Source organism: Rhynchophorus ferrugineus, unplaced genomic scaffold (genome assembly GCF_030347505.1).
Source record: "Rhynchophorus ferrugineus isolate W39M unplaced genomic scaffold, kcgeb_rfMv2 rfM1, whole genome shotgun sequence".
NCBI lineage: Eukaryota > Metazoa > Arthropoda > Insecta > Coleoptera > Curculionidae > Rhynchophorus > Rhynchophorus ferrugineus.
In genome coordinates, this window is record NW_027472580.1 from 18370805 (window position 1) to 18396311 (window position 25507).

Here is a 25507-nt window from a genome sequence, read left to right on the forward strand (position 1 = left end):
AATAATAACTTTTCGATACCACTTTTGTAGTACCAGTTGTCCTTTGCTTCAAAATAGGCCTCAGTTTCGGCGATCACTTCTTCATTCGACGCAAATTTCTTGCCAGTGAGCATTTTTTTGATATCAGAGAATGGATATGTGAATGGATGGATATTTGCCATTGTTTTCACTGACTTGTGACACTGTGTATTGCGTTGGTGATGCAGCATCTTCTTTTTCTACAAATGCGGCCGTTTTTCAACGATTTTGTTCTTCAAACGATCCAATAACGCTATGTAATAGTCGCTGTTGACGGCCCTTCCTTTTTCAAGGTAGTCAATGAAAACTATTCCATGGGCATCCCAAAATACAGACGCCATAACCTTGCCAGCCGACTGTTTTCTCACGATTTGGAGCGGGTTCATCGTATTTAGTCCGCTCGGATGACTGTCGATTGGACTTCGGAGTGAAATGATGGAGCTATGTTTTATCCATTGTCACATATCGACGTAAAACCTCGAGTTTATTTTCCTTTTTATCCATTTTTTTTTGACAATAACAAAAGTTGCTTCACTCAAAATACTATAATTCACATACTAATCTCATCCGACAGCTGTAAAATTTATACACGCATCTTTTGAGGGTTAGGGCTAACTAAAAAACATATGGATTTTGTTGTAGTAGAACCATCTATGTGTCAGGCCGGGGACTTTTGAATTGATCTGTTATTTCAAGTAATAGCATTTTTATATTTTTCATAGTATATATTGTATACTAGAGTATGTAACAGCGTCAGTACTAATTCCATGTTCTTATTAAGAATAGATGCCTATACTTAATTATTTTAATAATCACTAGGACCAATGACACTAATATAAATTTATATAAATTTAATATCTCCAAAAGAGTGTTAAATAACTACAGTTACATTTTATATTCTCTCTCATTCTCTTATCTCCGTGAGCTTTAAAAATTACCCTATCGTGGTAATTTTATTGATGTCACATTTTATTGTATTTTTGATTTTAGTTACGTTTCTAAATGAATTTTGTATCAATAATATATATTATACTAACAGATCCTTACTAGTATTAATATATATTCATAAACTCAATTTGTCGTCTCAGCTTCGCTATAATTTTCTCCAGTTTTGATCATCAACCAAAAAAACTAGCGTTTTGTTATTTTTTAATGAATTTCATAAAATGTTCAAAAACATATATAAGGAAGTAGCAAGTTTACAATTACATAAGTATGCTATATTATATAACTAATAATCACAACTTAATGTGTAAAGTATGCTCAGCCATATTCTTAGATGTAGCACAAGCCTTCGATAAGGTTTGGCATGAAGGCCTTGTTCATAATATACAGAAAATGTTATCAAAACAACACAAAGAAGTGTACTGGGACCAATTATCTACTCTACACTTGTGATATACCACAAATGGAGAATATAACGATGGCTACATTTACTGATGATACTGCGATTATAGCTATCGGAGACAATAGTGAAAAAGCCTCACGAAAATTACAACAGGCAAGTGATAATATAAATAATTGGACACAAGCTTGGAAAATAAGAATTAATGAAAGTAAATCTGTACATGTGCTGTTCACCTATAAACAGACCGTACAAGTTCCAATAATATTAAATAATACTATCATTCCATATAACAACAACGCTATATATCTCGGAATGAATCTTGATGCAAAACTTCGCTTGAAGGAACATATAAATAAGAAAAGAAAAGAACTGGAATTGAAATATAGGAAAATGTACTGGTTAATAGGAAGAAAATAACAATTATCAGTACATAATAAATTACTATTATTATTATTATATACCTATATGGACATACGGAGTTTAATTATGGGGTCAGAAATAAGTCCTGAGAGGTATTGTGGGCGCACCCAAATACTATAGGAATGATTATCTACATCGAGACCTTCAGATACCCACAGTCAGTCAAGAATTCAAGAGAATTGCAAGGAGGCATGAGTAAAGGCTCCGTGCTCATGAGAATATTGAAGTATTGCAGCTTTTGGATACCTCCAGAACAGGACACAGACTCAAAAGAATCAAACCATATGATCTTTTGTAGTTTTGTGTAGTGAGGTGCACATAATAAAGAATACAACAGTGCCATGTATAAACATTATTTCACCAGAGACTGATATAGGGCCGATGGGTCCTCCTGGATATATACCTAGATTTAAGTTATCATAAAGACAAATTGTAGGTTAGACGGAAACGACTAGTAACAATGTAATAATTAAATAATAAAAAAACAACTTAATGTGGGTTATAAATATGCGCATGCGCAAAACAATCTAATCATATAGTAAATTTTGTTAACTTCCTTGTAGTCTATACGTATTTATCTAAATGTATTTACCTCAACTTTATGCTTAAATAAACATCCTTAAAAATTTTAATAAATTAAATTCGATTTACCACTCATTTCCTCTCGATAAAGCACCTTACAACCTATTTGGTAATAGCGACAAAAACAACAATGATTTGTTTATTGGTAAATTCCACTTGAGCGAAAAAACAGCACTATTGTTTAAATTTAGGTAAAGAGTGAGCAATGAATGGTGTTAATAAAACTTGTTCTTGTGTGAAGATTGAGTTATAAGCGAAAAAAGCCACACGTAATACCATCGTCGTGACGTAACAGCGTCAGAACTAAATATACGGACTGACGTTAGATCTAACTGTAGCGATATGCGGTTTTATAATTATGTATTCTGCAATTATAAATAAATAAAATTAAGAAACGCTCCTTGGGAGATATTTAATTTTTACTTTTTCTCATAGGACGTAACGCGTTAAGTTGAAAGTATCAATGTCGTCTACTTTTAAACTGTCCCTATTGTTGCTGCTGTTATTTACCAGAACCTATGACTACGCTCTCGAGTGAAAGGGAAATATATATACAGTATATGCAATATTTATATTTAATTATTTGTTGCTAATTAATTATTGTTTTTAAGAAAATATTATCCTGATATATAGTAAATTATTTGTTTTTGCATCTTGCATATGTTTAACAAGTTGTTTAAATCAGTTGTTGTTCTGACTGAAAGTCTAGTACATTTACATTATACATTTGGAATGTTAACTTTCAGTAATTATAGCAATATAAAGTTAACAATGAAATTATTACAACAGTAACAAGACAAATCAAAACTATTTAACTTTTTTAATTTTATTTTAAACGATAGTTTTTAAACTATCTTTATTAAGTTGTTGAATGTATTTTCATTAACGATATCTATTGGTGAAAATGCGAAAAACCAATGTAGCAACTTTAAATTCGATCTTTTGCATTTCGCTATATAAAATAATCAAAGAAGAAACAGTTTTTCACTTACTAGTTCTATTTTTGGATACATCCTGACTATGGAAAACTCAAATTGCATTTTGATTAATTTTATTGTTTACACTTTAAGAAACTTATGGTGATGCTGCTCCATGACATCCCAATTGTCGTTTGACGTTTCAGTGATTTAAAAGTGGCGATTTTCATGTCAATCGTAGGTCATCCTCCTACATTAAGGCTACAATAATTGTAATGGGAAACCTTGTCGCAACATGTTTACTAAATTATTTATTCTAAAAACTTAATGCGCCTAATCATAAATAAATCAGAACAATTATCTTTAATTTTACTACTGTAGCCGTAATCATATTTATATCAAATATCTGTCACTGACTTAACTTTTCACTATGTCTCATTTTGTTGCAAACAGCTTAAGTAAAACATCAGTTGACATAAGTTACTCCAAAGAAAACCTTGACTATTGGAAGACATTCGAAATTATGATATTACATGAATATTTTGTTATTACTCTATCAGTATTGATGCCAAACTTAAAATGAACTTGCCTCAGTATTGTTTTCAAATAGAAGAAATTTGCAAACCCTACAAACAGGAACCAAAGGAAATTAACACAAAATACTAAAGATTCTTTAAATCATACGATATATAATTGAATCATTATTATATGGTCAACATACATGAAGATATTTAATAAGGATACTACCACAAAGACAATATAACACATCACTTAATAAGGTCTGATCCTAACTAATAAAATAACAAATAATTCATTCAAAATAATAGTGAACTCAATAGTCATCAAAATTTATGATGTTACAACGTCGCAATTTTGCCGCTTCAACTTTGATTTTTAGTTTATTTAGGCTTTGACATATAACAAAATATTGTAACAAAATATGTAATTAAAATTATGTTATTATATTTCACCATATTGACTCTCTTCTACCACACCTATTAAGCAGAGCTCTACGCGCCTAATCTACCCAATTAAAAATTTTACATCAAAATAGTTTTTCATTGGAGAGTGTATTTACCTTTTTACTTTTGCTATCGTTTCCTTCGTTGTTGTGTTTTCATTTTATATTGCATTGTCATTTTGATACGAGTTTATTTCTCTTTATTTTCTTCTATTACTACCTGTCTACATTTTTTTTCTCCTGCATTCAAATTTCATTTCACCTATATACATATATATAACTAAATATCCATGTAAATTCTGAACTATTACATACATTTCTATGCACAAAAATGTTACAGTCATTGTAACTTTTACTATCAAAATTGCTGATCAAGTTAACTACTAAATTGTTAAATTCTAATGTATCAAACACTTGTTCATGATTCCTGCATTTATCAATTTCTTATTCTGTGTGTCTTGTGGAGTTCATCCAAACTGAAGGTGTTATTATAGACAATGCTTCTTTATACATGTCCAAATAGTTCTTCATTTGATATTCCTTTCAACCAGCGTATCCAATGTTACCACATCCCCTATCAATTAATTAAAGATGCAATGATAGGGATTAAGGCGTAACACCCTGTGACTATATTCTTCGACCATCTGATCTACTGCGTAACATTTTTCAGGCTTGTTTTTAAAATAATTGAATTTCATTTAACACAAACATTTAATTTTCATATATCGAGTGACTGTATGAAATAATTTTCTTTAACATGAAACAGTTTTTATGGTATCATCAAACTTATTTATATTTAGCAAGCCATTCCTTTATTACCGCCTTTGTCAATCCACTTGTTACGATCTTTTCCACCATTATCCTATTGCTTGGAGCATTTACCATAGTAATAACAGATGGTTCCACCAACTTTTTCAATAATTAACTCAGTTCCAAACATAACGCAATGCCTTTTTCTGGCATTCATCTACAGTGAATTATTAAAAAAACCAAATCAAATGTTATTTTAACTTTTTCCCATCAACTTTAGTTATCTTTAGACCATTTAAAATCTATGACTCCTAACACTGTATGAAGGAATTCTTGACATCCCTCAAATAGTTCTACATTCTACATTAGAAATAATTGCGTTACAATCAATGATTATATCGAAAACACAATATTGAAAAAAATGCTCATATTTTATACATTTTATATACCAACATCAAGGGACACTTGATTCATCGTCCGTTTCGCATGTGAACAGTTTCTCTCTGGTGAATCTAAGATTACAGTGTTCTTTGCTGTTTGAGCTAGTCACAGTTTTCATTCTAATGTTCAGTCCATCTGAAACACGCTAAAAATATTTTTTAATAAAACCGCAGCACCTTAATATTTAACAGAGTACGTACCTCTCTAACGCATTATGTCACTATCAAGAGAGGACCCATTATCTCGTTCGTGTTCGAAGCAACTCCTTAGAGGCACAATCTGTTTTTGCCTCTAACTATTAATTGGCTTTGGCATTTTGAAACAGAGTAACCACAAATATAAAACAGCGATTGGAAGTTTATCAAAACAAGCAAAGCAGTAAAAACAATTGCTGGTTAATTATTATAACAAATGTCTTGAAGAATTTTGCATATATTTGACAATCACCCAAATTTTATAGACTAGTTCGGTTAAATGCTCGGGCGCATCAGTATTGTAACCTTTTTTTTAAATAAAATAAAATAAGAAGGAAAATATTATCTGATTTTAAAACGAATTTAGAGTTTGCGATAGGCAGATCATTCGACATCTTGATAACGCGAGTACGCTGTTTCCTTTCCATTTCAAACATTCCTTCAAGAGTAGTCGTTAATTTTTTCAGATGTTTTTGCTTTTAAAATAAAATTCACTGGGTACCAAATCTAAACTATATGGTGTGCGCCAAGGAATTCAACGCACAATTCATTCAGTCAAACTATAACATGCATAGGTTCAGATAAGGATAATGCCTTTCAGACATCATAACATTCTTCTTCTTTTCTTTTTTTTGTTATTTTAACAATATTATCTTTACAGGGTCAGACGTTTGCTCTTCAGGATGGAGAAGGACAAGTCCGCAGACGTCAAGACCTTGGCGCCGGTGGCGTCGAAGACATGATCCAGCTCACCGACCTGCACGAAGCTGCACTACTATGGAATTTAAAATTAAGGTAAATCACAATTTCACATCCATTTAGTTGGCAACTAGGTTTCGAATTGGGCGTAAAATTTAAATAAGCCGTTAATAAAAGCGTTAACGCGAATTTTCACTACTAAATTATGGAATCAACATTCACGCATTACTGGGAAATAGCGCTTAATTGTAAAGAAATTACACGCAAACAATCTGACGTATTTAAATCGGTCGAGAAATAGTACATTTCAACACCCATTTAACACGTTTCAGTTATTTTAAACACATTACCGATAAATGTATAAATAAATTTGTTTAAAATGTTATATTACCAACATTGTTAGTAAATGAAGTGATGATTTCTCTGTTAACATAACGAAAATGTCATTATTTATTAGGTTTAAGATATTTGTTGGTGGCATACTTTTGATTACGTCTACTTTAACAGTTATATAAAGACCACTAATATCAAAGAAATATTAACAATCACAATTTCGCTCACACCAGTGAGCTGGCCGGATAAAACCGAATGCCATTTGCAATAATATTCGCGGTGATTATTGGCAAGTCGTTAGTGAATTTTTATCATCTTTTTTCAATTATAATTGAAATTATATCCTACGATCTATTAAAATTAATCGCTCAATATTTGAAAAAATCTTCAATATACAGTTTTATTTTATCACTGTAAGATATATCGTAAAGATATCAGAATAAAGTTATGGTTTTATATTGCATGAGCATTTGTCTATGTGAAAGGTCTGTTCACAAGCGTTTGCCCACTGTTGATCAAAAACAAGAAGGTGTTGATGATTTTGACCAGTGTTTGACCATGTTTAAACGTCACAAACCCAAATTTTTGCGTCGATATGTGACAATGTATGAAACATGGATCTATCACTTCATTCCGGAATCCAAAGATCGTCATCAACTGAGGCAACAGATAAAACGTTCTACAAAAGTGGTATAGAAATGTTAGAGCTGTGTTGTATTGATTGTGTGGCTTTTAATTAAGACTACGTTGAGGACTAAAGCCAATTTTGAATGAAAAAAAAACGCGTTTTCCTTGTTACGACCGGAACTTTTCAGTCCATGTATTACCTGAATAAATGTGACCTAGTTTTATTAACAAATATATATATTTTAGCGAAAATTTATTATAAAGTTGAAATTATTAAATAAAATTGAATATACAGCTTTCAATGTATTACTATATTTGTCTTTATTAATATTCAAGTGTAATTTAAGTTTCCTTATTATAACATTTTAATGTTGTTAATTTTTTTTGCATATTTAAAAAAAAATCTACCTGCTATGAACAACGAGTTATTCTTCAAATTCTTCAAATTGATGACTAATATAATTTGGAAACTAAAAAAGAAACGTTTTTTTAACATTCGTTAAATAAGTGTATTGTGAGTGAATAAACGAGGGATGAGTTATTTTGGAATTTAAGAATAAAAACTCACTGTACCCTTAAGGCCATCATTAAATACTCTCTCTAATCATTTATATTTTAATATATTAGAGGCTTGGTAATATTTGTGAATATGTCTCAAAATCATTTTTGTAAAATTTACATGATTTTCTAGAAACAATAGAAGTCAGGCTTGTATATTAACGTTTCCCTACTAATTTTCTCTACGATCTTAAAATATAAAAGACAACGATCATGTTAGGTTGAGTATTAGCTTGATAATTAATTTTACAATTCAACTGTTTGCTTTTAACTTATAAATCAAAAATGTAGAACCCCAGTATTATTTTGAAATTTCTATCAACAAATTAAATCATATAATCCTATAATCTTAATTCATAAAATCAAAATCATTTTAAACCTCAATATCGAAATGGTACTAATAGCTGATAAAAAAATGTATTTACTTTACCCCACAATATAAAGAAAACCTTATAAAAATATTTTTTAAGAACGATTTTTTTAATAGTTTTCCAAATAAAATATTTTTAACTAAAAACTAAGTTTTAAAATAAAATAAGAACATAATAATCGCATTAATAATTAAATAAATATAAACAAAAAAACTTATTTAACCTATCTGCTATATGTATTTTATATTCTACTAAATAAACAAAATTTATATTAATACCTATCTAAAACCATTTATCTATTTAGAATATTATTTTAACTACTACCAATTACTAATACCAATCACTTTGAAGTCAGTGTAATAAATAAAAATAGTAACGATGTAACTGCTCTTATTTTTTTAAACGTAAAGTCTTAGTCAGCAATATCTTAATAACCAAAGAAAACCAAAATGAAAAATAATAATAGCTGACAAGGAATATTATATTTTCAAGACATTTTTTTAAATAATAAAATCCACGTCTAAAATAATAAAGATATAATTATTACTATTTCTATTAAATTATATTAAAAGAATCCTTTATAAAATTTAGGGGATATATATTTTATCATTCCATACATCCAGCTAACACCGTAAGAGAAGGAAGTGCAATAATAATAAAATAATAAAATAATAAAAAAGAGCATTTCCTACCATCAAGAACAAGGGTTCAGTACAGTAGAAAATCAGGTAACAGCAGTAATTGTTAAATCAAGCAAATACAGGGATACAATAGTGGCAATTTAAAGAGGAAAAGGAAAGGAAAAAAAGGAAAATGATTTCCTAAGCAAACTGGGAGAAAAATCTATAATTGGAGGTGATTTCAATGCAAAAAATACAAGATGAGGATCCAGAATGACAACAAATAAAGGCAATAAACTGCATAAAGCAGCTGATGAACTAAGATGTAGTTATATGTCAACTGGAAAGCTAACTTATTGGCCGACTGATCAAGAGAAAACCTCAGACCTGTTAGATTTCTTCATAGTAAGAAACATAACACCCAACTATAACAGTCGAAGAAAATTTTGAGCTAAGTTCAGATCATATGTCAGTGATTCTGACGTTGAGCGAAAATATAATAAAAAAAGGAAGTAACCCAACATTAACAAACAAGAGCACAGACCGGGAAGAATTTGCTGAAGAACTGAACAAACGAATTCAACTAAATGTACCCCTCAAGACAACTGAACAATTAAATCTTGAAGCAGGAAAATTCATAGTAGATATTCAACAAACTGCTTGGAATAATACTCCAGAAATTAAGAGTACAACTAAAGGAATTAATTATCCAAAAGAAGTGAAAGAAATGGTAGCTGAAAAACGTAAATTACGAAAAAAATGGCAACAAAACAGAACACCAGAAAATAAAAGTTGTTTAAACAATATAACCCAAAGACTGGAAAGGGAAATACTGGAAATTAAAAACAAAACAATAAATGACTATCTGAGAAGTTTAACAGAAGCTGATTATTCACCCTAGAAAGTCACAAAATATCTAAAACGCTCATGTCTATACAGTACACTTATAAGCGACCTATGTGGGAATTGGGCACGTTCCAATCACCAAAAAGCAGAAACCAAACAAAATTAATATTGAATATAGTTTGCCGGACATAGAAGCTAAAAATTGGATGACTGAATTAGTCACGCCAAAAGAGCTAACCAAAATTATTAAAACTGACATTAACCCCAGGAAATCACAAGGCTACGATTTAATAACGGCAGAATTACTGCAAAAACTATCAAAAAAGGGAATTATAAAACTCACCAACTTGATCAATACAGCATTTAGATTAAAACATATCCTAGGCCTTTGGAAGATGGCGGAAATTATAATGATCCCAAAACCTAGAAAGTTACCTAAAGGCCTACATCACAACTGCCAGTAATATCTAAGGTTTTTGAAAAACTCCTGTTGAAAAGAATAAAACCGATCATAGAGATCAAAAACCTAATACCAACACAGCAGTTTGGGTTTATTAACAAGCATTAAACAATCAAGGAACAACAGATGTTATTGAAAAAGCCTACGAAAGTAAAAAGTATGATCAGCTATATTCTTAAATGTAGCACAAGCCTTCGATAATGCGAGGCATGAAGGCCTTGTTCATAAACTACAGAAAATGCTACCAACACAACACGCCGAACTATTAAAATCATACATTACAGCCAGATTGTTTAAAGTCAAACAAAAAGAAACTTACTCTACAATAAAAGAAGCTAAAGCAGCTGTACCAAAAGGAAATGTACTGGGACCAATGCTTTATCTACTCTACAATTGCGATATACCACAAATGGAGAATATTACAATGGCTATATTTTTCTGATGATACTGCCATTATAGCTGTCGGAGACAATAGTGAAGAAACCTCACGAAAATTACACATTACCAGGCCATACATTAACAGGCAAGTGACAATATAAATAAGGACACAAGCTTGGAAAATAAAAATTAATGAAAGTAAATCTGTGCAAGTGGAGTTCACCTACAAACAGACCGTATAAGCACCAATAACATTAAATAATAGTATCATTCCATATAGCAATAACGCTAAATATCTCGGAATGAATCTTAATGCAAAACTTCGCTGGAACGAACATGTAAGAAACAAGGACTGGAATTGAAATATAGGAAAATGTACTAGTTAATTGGAAGAATATCACAATTCTCGGTACATAATAAATTGTTATTATATAAGCATACTGAAACGTATATAGACATACGAAGTTCAATTATGGGGATGTTCTACAAAGAGTAACATAAATAAATTACAAATTTTTCAGAACAAAGTCCTGAAAGGTATTGTGGCCGCACCCAAATACTATAGGACTGATTACCTACATCGAGATCTTCAGATACCCACAGTCAGTTAAGAAATCAAGAGAATCGCAAGGGGGCATGATGAAAGACTCCATCTCATGAGAATATTGAAATATTGCAGCATTTGGATACCACCAGAACAGGACACAGACTCAAAAGAATCAAACCATCTGATCTAGTGCAGCGTTGTGTAGTGAGGTGCATATAATAAAAAATACAGCAGTAACATGTATAAACATTATTTCACCAGATACTGAGATACTGAGATAGGGCCGATGAGTCCTCCTAGATATATACCTAGATTACCTTATTAGTTATCATAAAGACAAATTGTAGGTTAGTCGGAAACGACTAGTAACAATGTAATAACTAAATAATAAAAAAAATTATTTCCCAATAATTCACTGTTGTTGAATTATATTTTAAGATTTACATAACGCAATATTAACATAAATCAAAATTTATGTTATTTACATGCAGAAGCAATACTACATTTACTTTTGCTGAAGGATATAATTTAATAATTGTTTTGTAGCACTGCATAACAATAATAGCGATTTATCAATTAACTTTTAAATACTTTGTTTAGTAATAATGTGTCCTATGAGCAAATAAGATTTATGTTTATGTCTTCGGTAATTACGAAACACATTCCAAGAATAAAAGCAACACAGTAATAAAAATAATTGAATACTCAAATTGAATTTCAAGTATTAAAAGTCCTTCAATTATTCATATTTATTTATTTTCTGAAGATTGAATTAAACTAAACTATGAATTCCTCGAATGTCTTCCATACAAGATACGAAATCTTTTTCTAAGATCAGCTAACAAGTTATAAATATGAATTAATTGATCCTGGTGATAAGAATGGTAATTACTAAAGCTGCATCAATTTTTAGTTTTTACAGTGTAACTGTTATAGAATAATAAATTACATCTTGGTAGATGTCATTGAAAATATATGATATTGAAATCTTATTAAATACGTCTTCTTAATATTCATTAAGAAGCTGATTTGGAGGATTACTTTTTAGACGATTTATAGAGCTTGTTTTTGAAACACTTTAGATTAAACATTTTTACAAACCACATTCTGAAAAAATACCTAATATAACATATTTTGAAATTTAAATAGTTGGTAATTTGATACCAAAATGATCAGGATAATATAAAACAATATAATGAAGATTGTCGCAAATATTGAACTAATTGATAAATAATATAACGTAAGATATAATTTCAACTATGATTGAGAAAAGATGATAAAACACTACTTCTAAGAAATGTGTCAGAAATTATTTTAAACCAAAATCTAGATTTTAAATTATCTATAATCCAAATTTGAGGAAACGTTAATTATATTTAATTCAATTAATTACTACAAATATCATTTGAAATATTAAATGTACAAAAGTTAATATCTAAGACCAATATATCATTATGCCAACGTTACAGAATATCCAGAAAAGTACCGATACAGAATGACTGAATAATGATTGTAAAGTTATTTTTGATTAAAAAAATATTACCATAGAAGTAGTTTAGTAGTTTACAATTCACGAAAATATGTCAATATATGTGTCCGAGTATATGTGAATATGAAATGATTATATAGTGAGAATGATTTGTGCGCATAAACACACTTATTACGCAAAGTTAGGGTATCATTTTTTGACACATCCTAAACAGTTGAATTCCGTCAGAAACACTTGCTGGGATTTAAAAAGAATTTAATTTATAACGAATACCTAAAAAAGGTACCTAAGAACTCAGCTGGTCATATCTATTTAATAATTTATTTAATCATTCGACGAAAATGTCTTCCCAGTGAGCATTATTTTGAGATCTGAGAACAGAAAATAGTCACTGTGGGACAGATCTGTAGAATACGGTGGATGAGGAAGCAATTCGAAGCTCCATTCACGGATTTCTGCCATCGTTGTCACTGACTTGTGACACGGTGCATTGTCTTAGTGAATCAGCACTTTCTTTTTCTTCAAATGCGGCCATTTTTCGCCGATTTCGTCCTTCTAGCTTAAAAAACTTTGGATGTGCATGGAAAATTATTCCATTATTTTCATTATTTTCTAACGCTTTGGAGCGAGCTCATCGTGTGCTGTCCACTCGGATAACTGTTGATTGGGCTTCGGAGTAAAATGATGGAGCCATGTTTCATCCATTGTGGCATATCGATGCAAAAACTCGGGTTTATTAAGCTCAATCATCTTCACACACTGCTCCGAATCATCAACTCGTCGTTGTTTTTGGTCAAAAGTGAGCTCGCGCGGCAACCACTTTTCACAGAGCTTTCAAATACCCAAATATTCGTGAATAATATGATGTACACGTTAAGTTGATATCTTCAGAGTGTCTGCTATCTTATTCAATTTCATTGCAGTCACACAGAATCATTTTGTGGATTTTTTAAATGTTTTCGTCGGTAACAACCTCTTTTGGGCGTCTAAACATAGCATATCAATCCTTGATGGTTGATTTTCCTGGGGCAGTGCTCGGAAACTCGGCATTAAGCCAAGTTTTGCTTCAACTGTATTTTTTCCCTTCAAAAAGCAATATTTTATCAACACGCGAAATTCCTTTTTATCTGTCAAATTTATACACGCATCTTTTGAGGTAAACATCATCAAGATGTAAAATTAATAATATGATATATATGCGCATTATTAAAAAATGACAGGACGAATTTGCGAGAATCTTCACTTTTTCAAGAGCAACTAATTGAGGACTAGTTTGTCGTTTCCGAACAATTTCATAAGCGCAATCAAGATCCACCTTATAATTAAATTATAATTGGTTTCCGTGGAAATCAGGGAAAGTTAATACTTTACTAAAGCAGTCGATTTTCAAGTCCCATATTGGTCACATGGGTCGTATAAAAAAAATCAGTGTCAAGACAAGTAGAAAAATCGAGAAAAAATCTAAACAACAAAAAGACAAGCAATGTTTGATCCGAAGAAACTATCGATACAGGTCAGTAAATTTAATCATGTATGTATTTGATTAAATATAACGTAATCTATAGCCAATTAAACAACTAAGACGTACTTGGTTAAGTTTCAAAACATTTTTCTCTAGAGCTTCTTTCTAGTACTCTAAAACTGTAGGATAGAGTTTAAGCAATTAGCTATTTATACGTTAAATTTTGCTATAAATATAGTTTCCTGAATAAATTTTGGTATTATACTGCGAAATAAAATATTGGTATAAAATATTTCCTTACATCTTTGAATGAAAAAAATCATATTTATGTACCTTAAGAACTTGAAAACTGGTTTAACCTTTTCCTAAGTTATTTTAAAGAGATATAGTTTTTTTTATAAAGAATTCTGTTGACGCCGACTTGGTTGAGGCAGTGGTAAAGGCGACAGAACGGTCCACCTACTGTTGCGGTAGTGGTGGGTTCAAATCCTGCTGGGGCATGGCCGTAAATTTGTATTTGTGATTGTTTAACATTTGTGATTGTGCTTAGGCAAGAGTGCAAAATCCGACAAGGAAAATTATCCCAGTTACGCCAGTAGCCAGGCTGGGTAAGACCGGATGTCTTCTGGGATGATTTCTAAGCTAGTCACTCACCAGTCGGTTGGATTAATGCCGAGGACCGTGGTTCGGAGTCCACGTTAAACTGTAGGTCCAGTCCAGATAAACCCTCGTTGTTAAAAGAATACCTTAAAATATACAAAAAAAGTTCTGTTGACGTAATAATTTTATTTGGTTAAGCTGGTTACCAATTTTTAAACGGTTTTTTTTAATCACGGTGTAATGAATAAAACTCTTTTCATATTTTGTATTCTATTCGTTATCGTAATATATTTTCTATATAAAACGTATTGCTCTATCAAACCATATTGAGCCCTTGCTTGTATAAACAACAGTTTTATTTCAAGGCTCGTCTCAACCAAATTAATTACAATTAATACTGAAACTATTAGTGTTCATCATCAATATGTTACATGAACATTATCAAATAGTACTTCTATTTCTTCACATTGTTTTTTTTTAATTAGTCATAGCGTTCTTTATTAACCATGTTAATATTACCACTTCTTTCAGATTATTTTGAATTGGATAATAGGTCGCTGGCTCATCCATCAATTTACGACTTAAATAGTAAGAAAATACACTTAAAACTTTGACCACATTCAAGAATTTTTAACGCTGACACCGGCAACTCTGAGATAAATATCAACGTCTTGCTAACAGTATATACTAACTAGGATAAGTTCAGATTAATATTGGAGGAATAAATCAGTCTAAACTTAAGAATCAGATCTATAGACAATTTTTACCAACAAACACGAAATTTAATAGAACATTCAGTTAGCGGCAAAAGAAGCTACCTCAGCAGCAGAAGAGAAATCAAAACAAAAAATTAATTACTGACGAATAAATACGATGGAAGAATGTATTGAATTTAAGATATCATGTCAACTATTCCGAAAAAAAGTAATTTTGAGACAAATTAAAATAAAAGTACATAATAATAACACTTATTTAAAATAAATAATTTAAATTAAAAAAAATCCTTTTGAGGTATCATATTCTTAAAGGGTTAAGTTCTGAATACATTTAAAAAATATTTTTTCAAATTTCTAGACTAGAACACCCCCTCAAAGTTTTGCCATTATAATAGTGTCAAATAAACTATTACATAAGCTATGACATCTATTAGAGATCCTTCATAATACTTCATACATATAGATATTTACTGAACGTCAGTTATGCTGTATTTGTATTGCTTCACTCACACGTATGTTAAGTTTAATACTTTATGTGTAAATAGTTTCAGTATATTTCTGAAAACGATTTCAAACTTAAAATGCGTGTAGGAAAAGCTAATTAAACCATTGATATTTAATAATGAACGTTTCTCTTATTGCGAAAAATTGTTTATTACAGCAGAAAGAAACTGAAAGGCAATAAGTTTCAGATACGTTTGTTATAATAAATTACCTCATAAGCGCTTACTCATATACTAAAATGTGCATGTGCACTACTAAATGCTGTTAAATATTGCTAATTAATAATTTTAGTAATGTGTAATATGTATATTTCTAAAACTTTCCTAAAGTAAATCTTTTGATTTCTTCTGATTGTCCAGTAGCTATATTGCTTCCACGTTGCTGTAATTTAGCAAACTTATTTCATTTTTAAGGCGAAATCTTGGATCACTTCGTGTACCCATTTGATTCCGAAGTCATCGTGCTGCTCTTCATGGGTTTGTTTTGGTTCCGTTGCTAGTTGATTATAGCCCTATAGATCTAAATTGGCTTTATGATTGATGAGTAAACCAATCTCTTTGATTTTAGGTCAAGTTGAGAGTATCTTCCGACTAACCAGTACAATTGCTTGACTTTGAGTCTAATCTCCTCTTAATCTCTCCTTAAGTTATAGCTAGCGAAAAGTTTACCTTCGTAGAACTTCTACTTCTTCTTAGAGCGCTAACTACATATAAAAATATCTTCATACAATATAAAACGAATCCGTACTCATCAATACCTGTAGAAAGATTGTTTTCTTCGGCAGATTTTATTCGTTCCCCAATGAGAACCTGTTTGTCTAATAGTACATTTAAAAATCCAGTGTTCAAGAGAGGAAATTATTATTTTACCGATTAGGTTCCAGCTGGTTAATTTAATCTGAAAAGGCCCAATGTCCAGCTAAAGAGCCTTAAACTAACACTTAAAAAGATACATTTACTGAATCTGTAAATAATATTGTTATTTTCATTTTTTAATAATTTAATAACAAATCAAATATTTTAATTGAAATCATTAAAATTTAAACGAGAACGAGACCGTAAATTAGAATCGGTTCTGTTCGACAAGAAGTTAATTAAGATCAAAATTGAAAAAAACGAAAAAAAAACAATTTAATGATATTAGGTAATAAAACAGCAATTGCTTTCTTATTCTCATAAAGAAATGTTCAATATGCAGCTTATTTAGATTCCCGTCTACTAGGAAATGATCTCAAAATACCATTTCACTACTTACGACGTTTTAATATTAATGTAAACCTGAAATAAAACCGATAAAAACATTTGATGTTTGCGCCGCTCAGCATAATTACTCTTAGGCGGATATGATATCTGCATGGGAAAGCGTTAAAACGTACAAAATGGTATTAGTCAGTGGTGGCTGTTTCATAAGCGCTACAGTGCTGCAGAGACCCAAAAACCATTATGTAATCTCACTAAAATACTAAAATATTTTCTATTACTTACCAAAAAGCAAATCTCACTTCGAATTCATGCGTCACCGCGAACTCTTGTTGTAATAAATGGTAAAAAAACTGTAATGGAAGTGCAAGCCATGGCGGTAATGTAGACCAGTGGAATAAGCTACCGTCGATAGGTCACTGATTCACGCTATCGTTATTATTTATTTGAGCCACACGATCGTACTCCGAGAGCTCCTTCAAATACCCGCGCGGCACAAGATACATTAAAAATCATCGTGGTCCTGTAGATTGACACGTCCCAGCGTTAGAAATATTTGGATATTCTCGGTATTGCTTGGGACGTCATGAGTGTCTTATCTATAGCCAAACTTCTTATATCGGCATAGTGTTAGTCTTCGAGGCGTAAAATATACTCTGTATTAGTTATTGAAATAATGGGTAATCTTCGTAAGTTTTATATTAAGCTATATATACTATACATATGTATATATAGTAAAAATAACCTTAAAAAAACAGTAAGAACATTACATTAATTTACGAAACATTTTAGAGGAGGTACAAAGAAAAATAAAGTATAATACTAAGTTTTTGTATTATATTCATTTATATATTTTAAAATTTAATATTAATTTTAAATTATAAATTAGAGGATATAAAACAATGAACATTAACAGTGCTCTGAACTATTTACTAAATTACCACATATTTGAATATACAATTTTACAAATGTATTATATATAAATAAAATTTTATAACAACTTTCTTGTAGATACAGTCCTTTATACTTCTCACACTTATTACTAATTTATTACAATACAATAAAAGCTGCAATAGAAAATTTTTCCAAATAAAGGCAAGGTTAATATATTTCATGGAAAAAGGGCTTACCGTCTAAAAAAACACCACCATAATTAACGTAATCAAGGAATCAAGTACCTAAAGACCCAGTGATGTTAATATTTCGTGTTTTATTTTTGTAAATTTTTGTGTATTTTTGTATTTTGAACTATTTTCTTTTATTTCTACTTAGGTTTGCTTTTCTCTTTTTTGATATTTTGGCAGATTACTTTTCCTTATCAACAAATCATACAGCTGTAGCAAGTACAATCCTTTTCTAAATAGCTAGCTTTTCAGGATTAATGGTATTCAATATTTTCCTGCACTTCCGCAATGCCTATAAACTGGATGATTAATTGGTTAAAGATTTTAATTCAGGATGCATAATTCAGATAGATTCCTGTCAAGGAAGATGTCATATACAAATGCGTAAGATATCTCTGCAATATATATTAATAGAATTGGATAGTGGAATGTTGTAATTGCCACTATTTCATACATTTTTACAACTACAGTATTGCGTATTTAGTCTATTCAAAATAACGGTAAAGTTACGTTATCACGGTGCCGAATATAGTGGCTATCGCCATTCGTAAATTCGTTTTATAATCAGACAAAATTTCCCTTATCATTTTATCCTAGTAAAAAGAGATACAATGCTGTCTGATACGCTTGAACATGTAACCGAATCAGCCTACAAAATTCGCCTGGTTATATGATATGACATGATTATAAATAGGTAAACGTTATTTTGGCGCTTTGCTTGTTTTCACCCATTTCAAATTGCTGCGCATTATTGATGGATTCTAATTGAAAATGGAGAAACAGCTAGCATCACTAAACAGTTACTTCGTGATAGAAACAGAAACGTGATATGATATGCATTGGATGAACTATAACGTTAAAATAAATTATGTTTTATTATATTATTGTTGTTTCTTTATTTTATTTAGATTAGAATTTTCTTCTGTTAAAGTCTAAATGAACGAAAACTCAAAGTTGATGCGGTAACATTGCGAGGTTTCGACGTCATAAACTTAGATGACGCCAGTTCACTCGTTTATTGAACGGACATCTATCTAGTATCAAAAGTACAAAGTAATTGGTCCCGGAACATAGAAACAGAAAGTTCTGTCATTATTGTGATCAGTTAGTGGATACTCAGAAGGGCTCTTTAGAAAAAATTACTGTAAATATTACTGTGAATGCTGCAATATTAACACAAAAGCATATAATATTATTAAATTGTGTATACCCAACCACTGTAAAATATATAGATTAGAAACAAAATATTATTTAGAAGCTAAAAATTGAATTTAAAGAGCCAATAATAATAAAAAGGCTCAAGAGAAGGGCTTTCTGAAAATAATTTTGTTAATTCAACAATCGAAGAACCAATCTCAAATATGTTAACTTGTCAAAAGTTGAAAATGGGAAACAGAATAGTAATATAATAAACAACATATTAACAAATAATGAAATTTTATTCTGAATTTAACTCTAACAAAATATTTCAAAACATTAATTTGCAATGCTTCTAGTTTTTCATAAAATTAAAAGTATCGAAATTCACTCTTAAGTGAATGAACGTGTCATGAAATATTAACAAACATCTTCCAGTAGAATACTTCGTTATGATATCATATTCAGTAGTAACAACCGATGACTAAATTTCTTCACAGCAATCACATATACTGGGAACATGCAATATACTGGGAAGCATGTCAGATATTTTTGATATGCCAACTTGTCTTACGTCTATTAAAATCTCTCATATCAACAGATATTAAAAAATTGAAATAGCTGATTCGCTCATTAATTTTTTTTTGATTTGTGATAATTCTATGTCAATAGTTAATGTGCCAACATGTAATATTAACAGTAATATAGAAATTATTTGTAGAATTAATAAGTTTTAAAGATTATTTCAAATGAAGCAGGAGAGCTGTTAAACGGACCATTAGTTTAATTGCTTGCCATTGACTGCAATGTCCGCCGGAGTAAGAACGTTACCATCAATATAAAATGAAACTTATTGAGCTTACGCGTCTAAGAACGACATACCGATGGGAAAAGTAACGATTGTCGAACCAGGTCAGCTGGACAATCCGCGTTAAAACCAATTAAAGCGCATTCTTCGTACAAGCACAAAAATAACCTCAACGGAAATTGTCATTCGCAATGTATGTTACGCAATCTGTTATGTGACTATGCAAATGTCACTATTACCTTCAACATACTATCTGATCTAGTGTTATAAGACAAATTAACAGATGCTACATACATTTCTTAATACTATAATAGCAATAGTAATATTTTTCATGTTATTGTTCCAAAATCAATAATTCGTTTTTTATCCATACAATTCATCAACATTTAAGGTATATATATGATTTTTATTTAAAAACGGAACTATTATTTTTAGTATTAATATCAATTAATATGACATAAACAATGTTTTTAAGGCAATGTATTACAAAATATTCTAACAATAATTTATACTAATGATTTTATCAAGTATATTTTAAAGTAATTAACTAAAAATTAAGCGAATTATCTAACAACATATGAATACTAGTTTTCTAGATTTAGATGTGGTTCTACAAGTCCCTGTCTGCGAATTATTGAATAAAGGTATTTAACATCGCAATATCGCGGAATTAGCTTTGTATTTTAGTCTATTTTGTCATTGACATACAACATTATATTTAAATTCTATTCTACCGGCTTGGTGGCGCAGCAGTAAAGGCGATTGGATGGCCCTCCTACTGTTGCGATAGCCGCGGGTTCGAATCCTGCTGGGGCATGGTCGTAAATGTATGTTTGTTATTGTTTAAAATCTGTGAATGTTCTAAACAAGAGTGTAAAATCCGACAAGGAAAATGATCCCAGTCACGCCAGTATCCAGGCTGGGTAAGACCGGATGTCTTCTGGGATGATTTCTAAAGTTGGTCACTCGCCAGTCGGTAGGCTTAATGCTGGGGACCATGGTTCGGAGCCCACGTTAAACTTTAGGCCCAGTCCAGATAAACCCATAGTTGGTAAAAGGAGACTAAAATATATATACAAAAAAATCTATTCTATTTTAAATAAAATGCGTTATGGCATTTTTTGGCGACGATAAAGCTTGGACAGAAATAGGTGTCACTGATCTAGAGCTGTTAGTTATGAAAATGAAAAGACATGAAAACTCCAAAATTCTGCTGCATAATGATATGGAATTTGCATTACTAGGGCAATTAATATTTTGGCTCAGTTAGATTCTGCGTACTGGATAAATATACAGGGACATAATGAAAATGTGTCAAAAATAGGTGGGTTTTCTCAATAATTATAAATTGCGTTGAATTTTGGGGAACGTTTGAATTGGCTTTTAGGGGACATTATGAGAGTAATACTTCCCAGAATCCGGGGACATTTCACGGACTTATACATCAGTATTTAAAGGCATCTCCAAAGAAATACTGAACGATCTTTTGCAGTATATCCTTGAAGTTTGTCATGAACCAATAATTGAGGAAAATAATAATTTTTCATTTTTGCCGATCATGGCTGACGAAACAACTGATGTTGCTGCGAAATCTCAACTGGTAATTAATTTTAGATAATTTCGCGATGGTGAGCTAATTGAACGTTTTTGGAACTTCTTAGTCCCTGCACAATGTGGTGCAGAAACACTTACTAAACCAATTTTGAGCGTTATAGATCCTTTATTTAAAAATTTATCCAACAAAATGATTGCTCAAAGCTACGATGGAGTAGCTGTGATGAGCGGCCAATTATTGAACAAAGTTATTTAAGCTCGCCATATTGCCGAATTAAATAACACTGCTTAAACTAAAGTTAATTAAACAGCAACAAAAGTTTTAAGGTTAGAATTGTTTTATTATATTTATATTTAACTCTTCTCTAAACCATCTCATGGTATTTTTTGGGAGCCTAAGCTACATAATTAACAATTGTATATTGAAATAATATGTTTTATTATCATTCAAAAGTATATTTGGTGTTTACTTGTCCAATTATTCTTATATCACTTTATTTCTCCGTCTGTTACACTTCTGTCACACTTTTGTTACCTGTGTACATTTTTCTTGATAAAATTAGATTTAATGAATGTATCTTCTCTAATGCATTTACCATATCTGCAAAACTGTAAGATGAGCAAACTGTTACCACGTAACTATTGTCAATTGCTGGAGTCATATTTATTCGGAAGAAAATTTAGAGTATCGCACGAAATGGCGTTCTCGACATTTAAAAATATCTCGGCTGGAGTTCCACAAGGTAGCGTCTTAGGACCTCTCCTGTATCTGCTCTACACTGTTGATATTCCAACAACAAAAGAAACACTTCTTGAAACCTTTTCTGATGACACAGTTATTATGGCAAAAGATATATCTCTGCCTAGGGCAATAGAAAAAGTGCAAGTGGCAGTCAACAAAATCTACAAATGGACAAAAAATTGGAAAATTCAACTTAATAGCTCCAAATCTGTCTACGTTAATTTTGCATTAAGGCAAAATAATAAAAACTTAATTATATCACTCAATGGATGCCCGATTCCTCAAGCAGAATCAGCAAAATACCTTGGAATCCATCTTGACGGTAGATTAAATTGAAAGCATCACGTTAGACAAAAAGGAAAACACATTAGAACCAAAATAAAACAACTATACTGGTTAGTCGGAAGATACTCTCAACTTGATCTAAAATCAAAGAGGTTGATCTATAATACAATTATAAAGCCAATTTGGACCTATGGGGTGCAAATATGGGGTTGCACTAAAAATTCAAATCAGTTAGTTATACAGCGCTGTCAAAACAAGGTTCTTCGATTGATTACCAATGCCTATCGCTATGTAACCAATGAAGAACTGCACGATGACCTGGAAATCAAATGGATTTGCGAAGTTGTGCAGGATTTCGCCTTGAAACACGAAAGAAGATTACTAAATCATACCAACGTGGAAGCAAAACAATTGCTGGACAGCGCGCAGGATGTCAGGAGATTGAAACGAACAAAACCATACGAACTTGTGTGAACATTTAGTGTGTATTATTAGTGTAAACTAGAGCTATAAGTTAATAATTAATAAATAATTATAATTTTATAATTGAGGAATACATACTGATGTATTTTCTCGCACTCGTCTTGCTTGTTAATTAATCCAAGCACATAGGAAAAGTAGTAATAAATTAATTGTAATAATAATAATAATTAAGATTGTACTAAGCGTATCTAATAAAGATGTTATAAAAAAAAATATCTGCAAAACAGTATTGATTCTCTCCTAGTACATTTTAACCAAATACTCATATACGCGTATATTCTGAATTATTTCATCTCATTCGTTATCATATATTAATTGTATATTAACCATTAGTTGTTTCCACTCCAATCCCCTATCTTGGTACTGTCACTATTAAATCATAATCCCTAATTCTAAAAGTATCATTCAGTGTCAGTTTCTGAGCCACTAATAGTTAAAGTTAATTTTCAATCTAACACTAGTTCACAATTCCACCATTTGTCCATTTCTTCTTCAGTGTGCTTGATAAAGTTTATCCAAACTGAAGGGTTTTATTGTAGGCAATCCTTTCCATATATTCAAACAGTTCTTGCTTGTATATCTTTCTCAACTTACATGTCTATTGTAATAATTCTTTGCCACATAACATAATAATTCGATCATGTTGTTGAGCCTTCTGATATACTATGAATCTTTCTTCAAGCGTATTCCTAAAAAAGTTAGTTAGATAAAACACAATCAAATATTGCATTTATATATCTATACACAAACTGAAATAACAATTCTTCTTTCTTCTTGAGTTGATCATATGATTCTTAACGTTTATATGCAACGGGGAAGATTCAAAAGAAGGGAATATTGTTACCACACAAATGTAAGTGAAAACTCAATTTCGGACCGTTTCTACATCGGGGTTTCACTGCTTTCAAGCGAAAAATTAACGGTTATCTTTGAATTATTGTAAATGGCGATAAAAAGTATATCAATTACGACAACTTTAAAGCAAAAAAATCAAGTTGGTTAGTTCAGGCGAGATATACCCATCAACGCCGAAAGGAATTATTGAAGCCCATAAAGTTTTGATATGTATATAGTGAGACCAGCAAAGTTTAATGTACTACAAGCTGCTAAAACTGAATGAAACTATTACTCCAAGACTACCCGCTTCATTTGAATGATTTAAGTAAAAGGCTTGATGGTATTGAGTCCATTGTAGCGCTGGCAAATATATTTAATTATTTACAAGCAAAGTCATTATGTAATAATTAATAATTATTAATAAATTATCTAACATTTTTATAAATATTATTATATATCACATGAAATATCTTATTTGTATTGTTGCTGTTAATTGATTTTATCGGCAATGTCTTGCTAAAAATCTCATATTGCAGTAAACATTTTCCGCGACAAACTATACTAAATAAACTTTTATGAAAGTCATTATGTAATGTATCTAAATTAACAAACGTTTCTCTTAGAACCGCTGCTATTAAATAGAACATTCTCATTAATAAGAAAAAATCAGTTGAATTAACGGCAACTTTTGTCGGGTATATTTAATATAATTCAGAACTCTCGTGTATTGCCACATTCTTCAGGTAACTTAATATATTAGTGATCGCACAGTGGTCGAAATTCGAACGTAATTCATTAAGTTTAATATATTTCTTTTGTAAAAGTGAAATAATCATTCCATATAATTTTTGGAATTCATAATAAATCTTATGTATTGATGTTCTTGTCTCCAAGGTCTATAAATTCGTCAATTGTATTATCAATATAACTTCTACAATTTAGATGTAAAACATATGATTGAAAATATAATTAAATAAATATTAATACTATCCACACTTCAATAAGTATTTTAGAAAAATAGAGAATATATCATGATAAGTAATTATGTTTTAGGGTAAATGATGTGGCTCGGTGAATGGAGGTAAAACGAAATGAAACAGTCGTGTTTACATTATGTGACCGTTATTTATTGGCTATATAAAAAAATGTGAAAAATACAATTAGATAAAACGGATGGCAACGGTGTTACCTGGAGACAAGGCTTGCGCAGTCGATGGTGGCACGTCTAAACCAAACGATGGTTGAGCACTGAATGAATCGAAATACCCTTCAATAACATCCCAGATAAACGTCTCGGGGTTACCGCCAGATATTCGTTATCGGGTTCTAGTTGGCGCTGCTGGCACCCCGCCCGTGTTCAACATCTGGAATTATATTTCTGAGTATTTTGTAGACCGTTATTCCACGATGTAAAATTCGACAAGCCTCAAGGTCGCTACAATACTCCTCTGTCAGAATTTTACATACAATTACTCCAAGCATCAAAAATACAAAAAT

General features: G+C 30.9%; 1 protein-coding gene across 5 annotated transcripts in view; it reads left to right on the top strand.

The window, feature by feature from the left end:
• Window positions 1-25507, top strand: part of Myo10A (unconventional myosin 10A) — a 194019-nt gene that overhangs the window by 58921 nt on the left and 109591 nt on the right. For all 5 annotated transcript variants that reach the window (XM_076417412.1, XM_076417448.1, XM_076417438.1 and 2 more), the window contains one exon: window positions 6293-6426. In XM_076417412.1, coding sequence (XP_076273527.1) covers window positions 6293-6426 — 134 coding nt within the window. The remainder of the gene's footprint in view (window positions 1-6292; window positions 6427-25507) is intronic.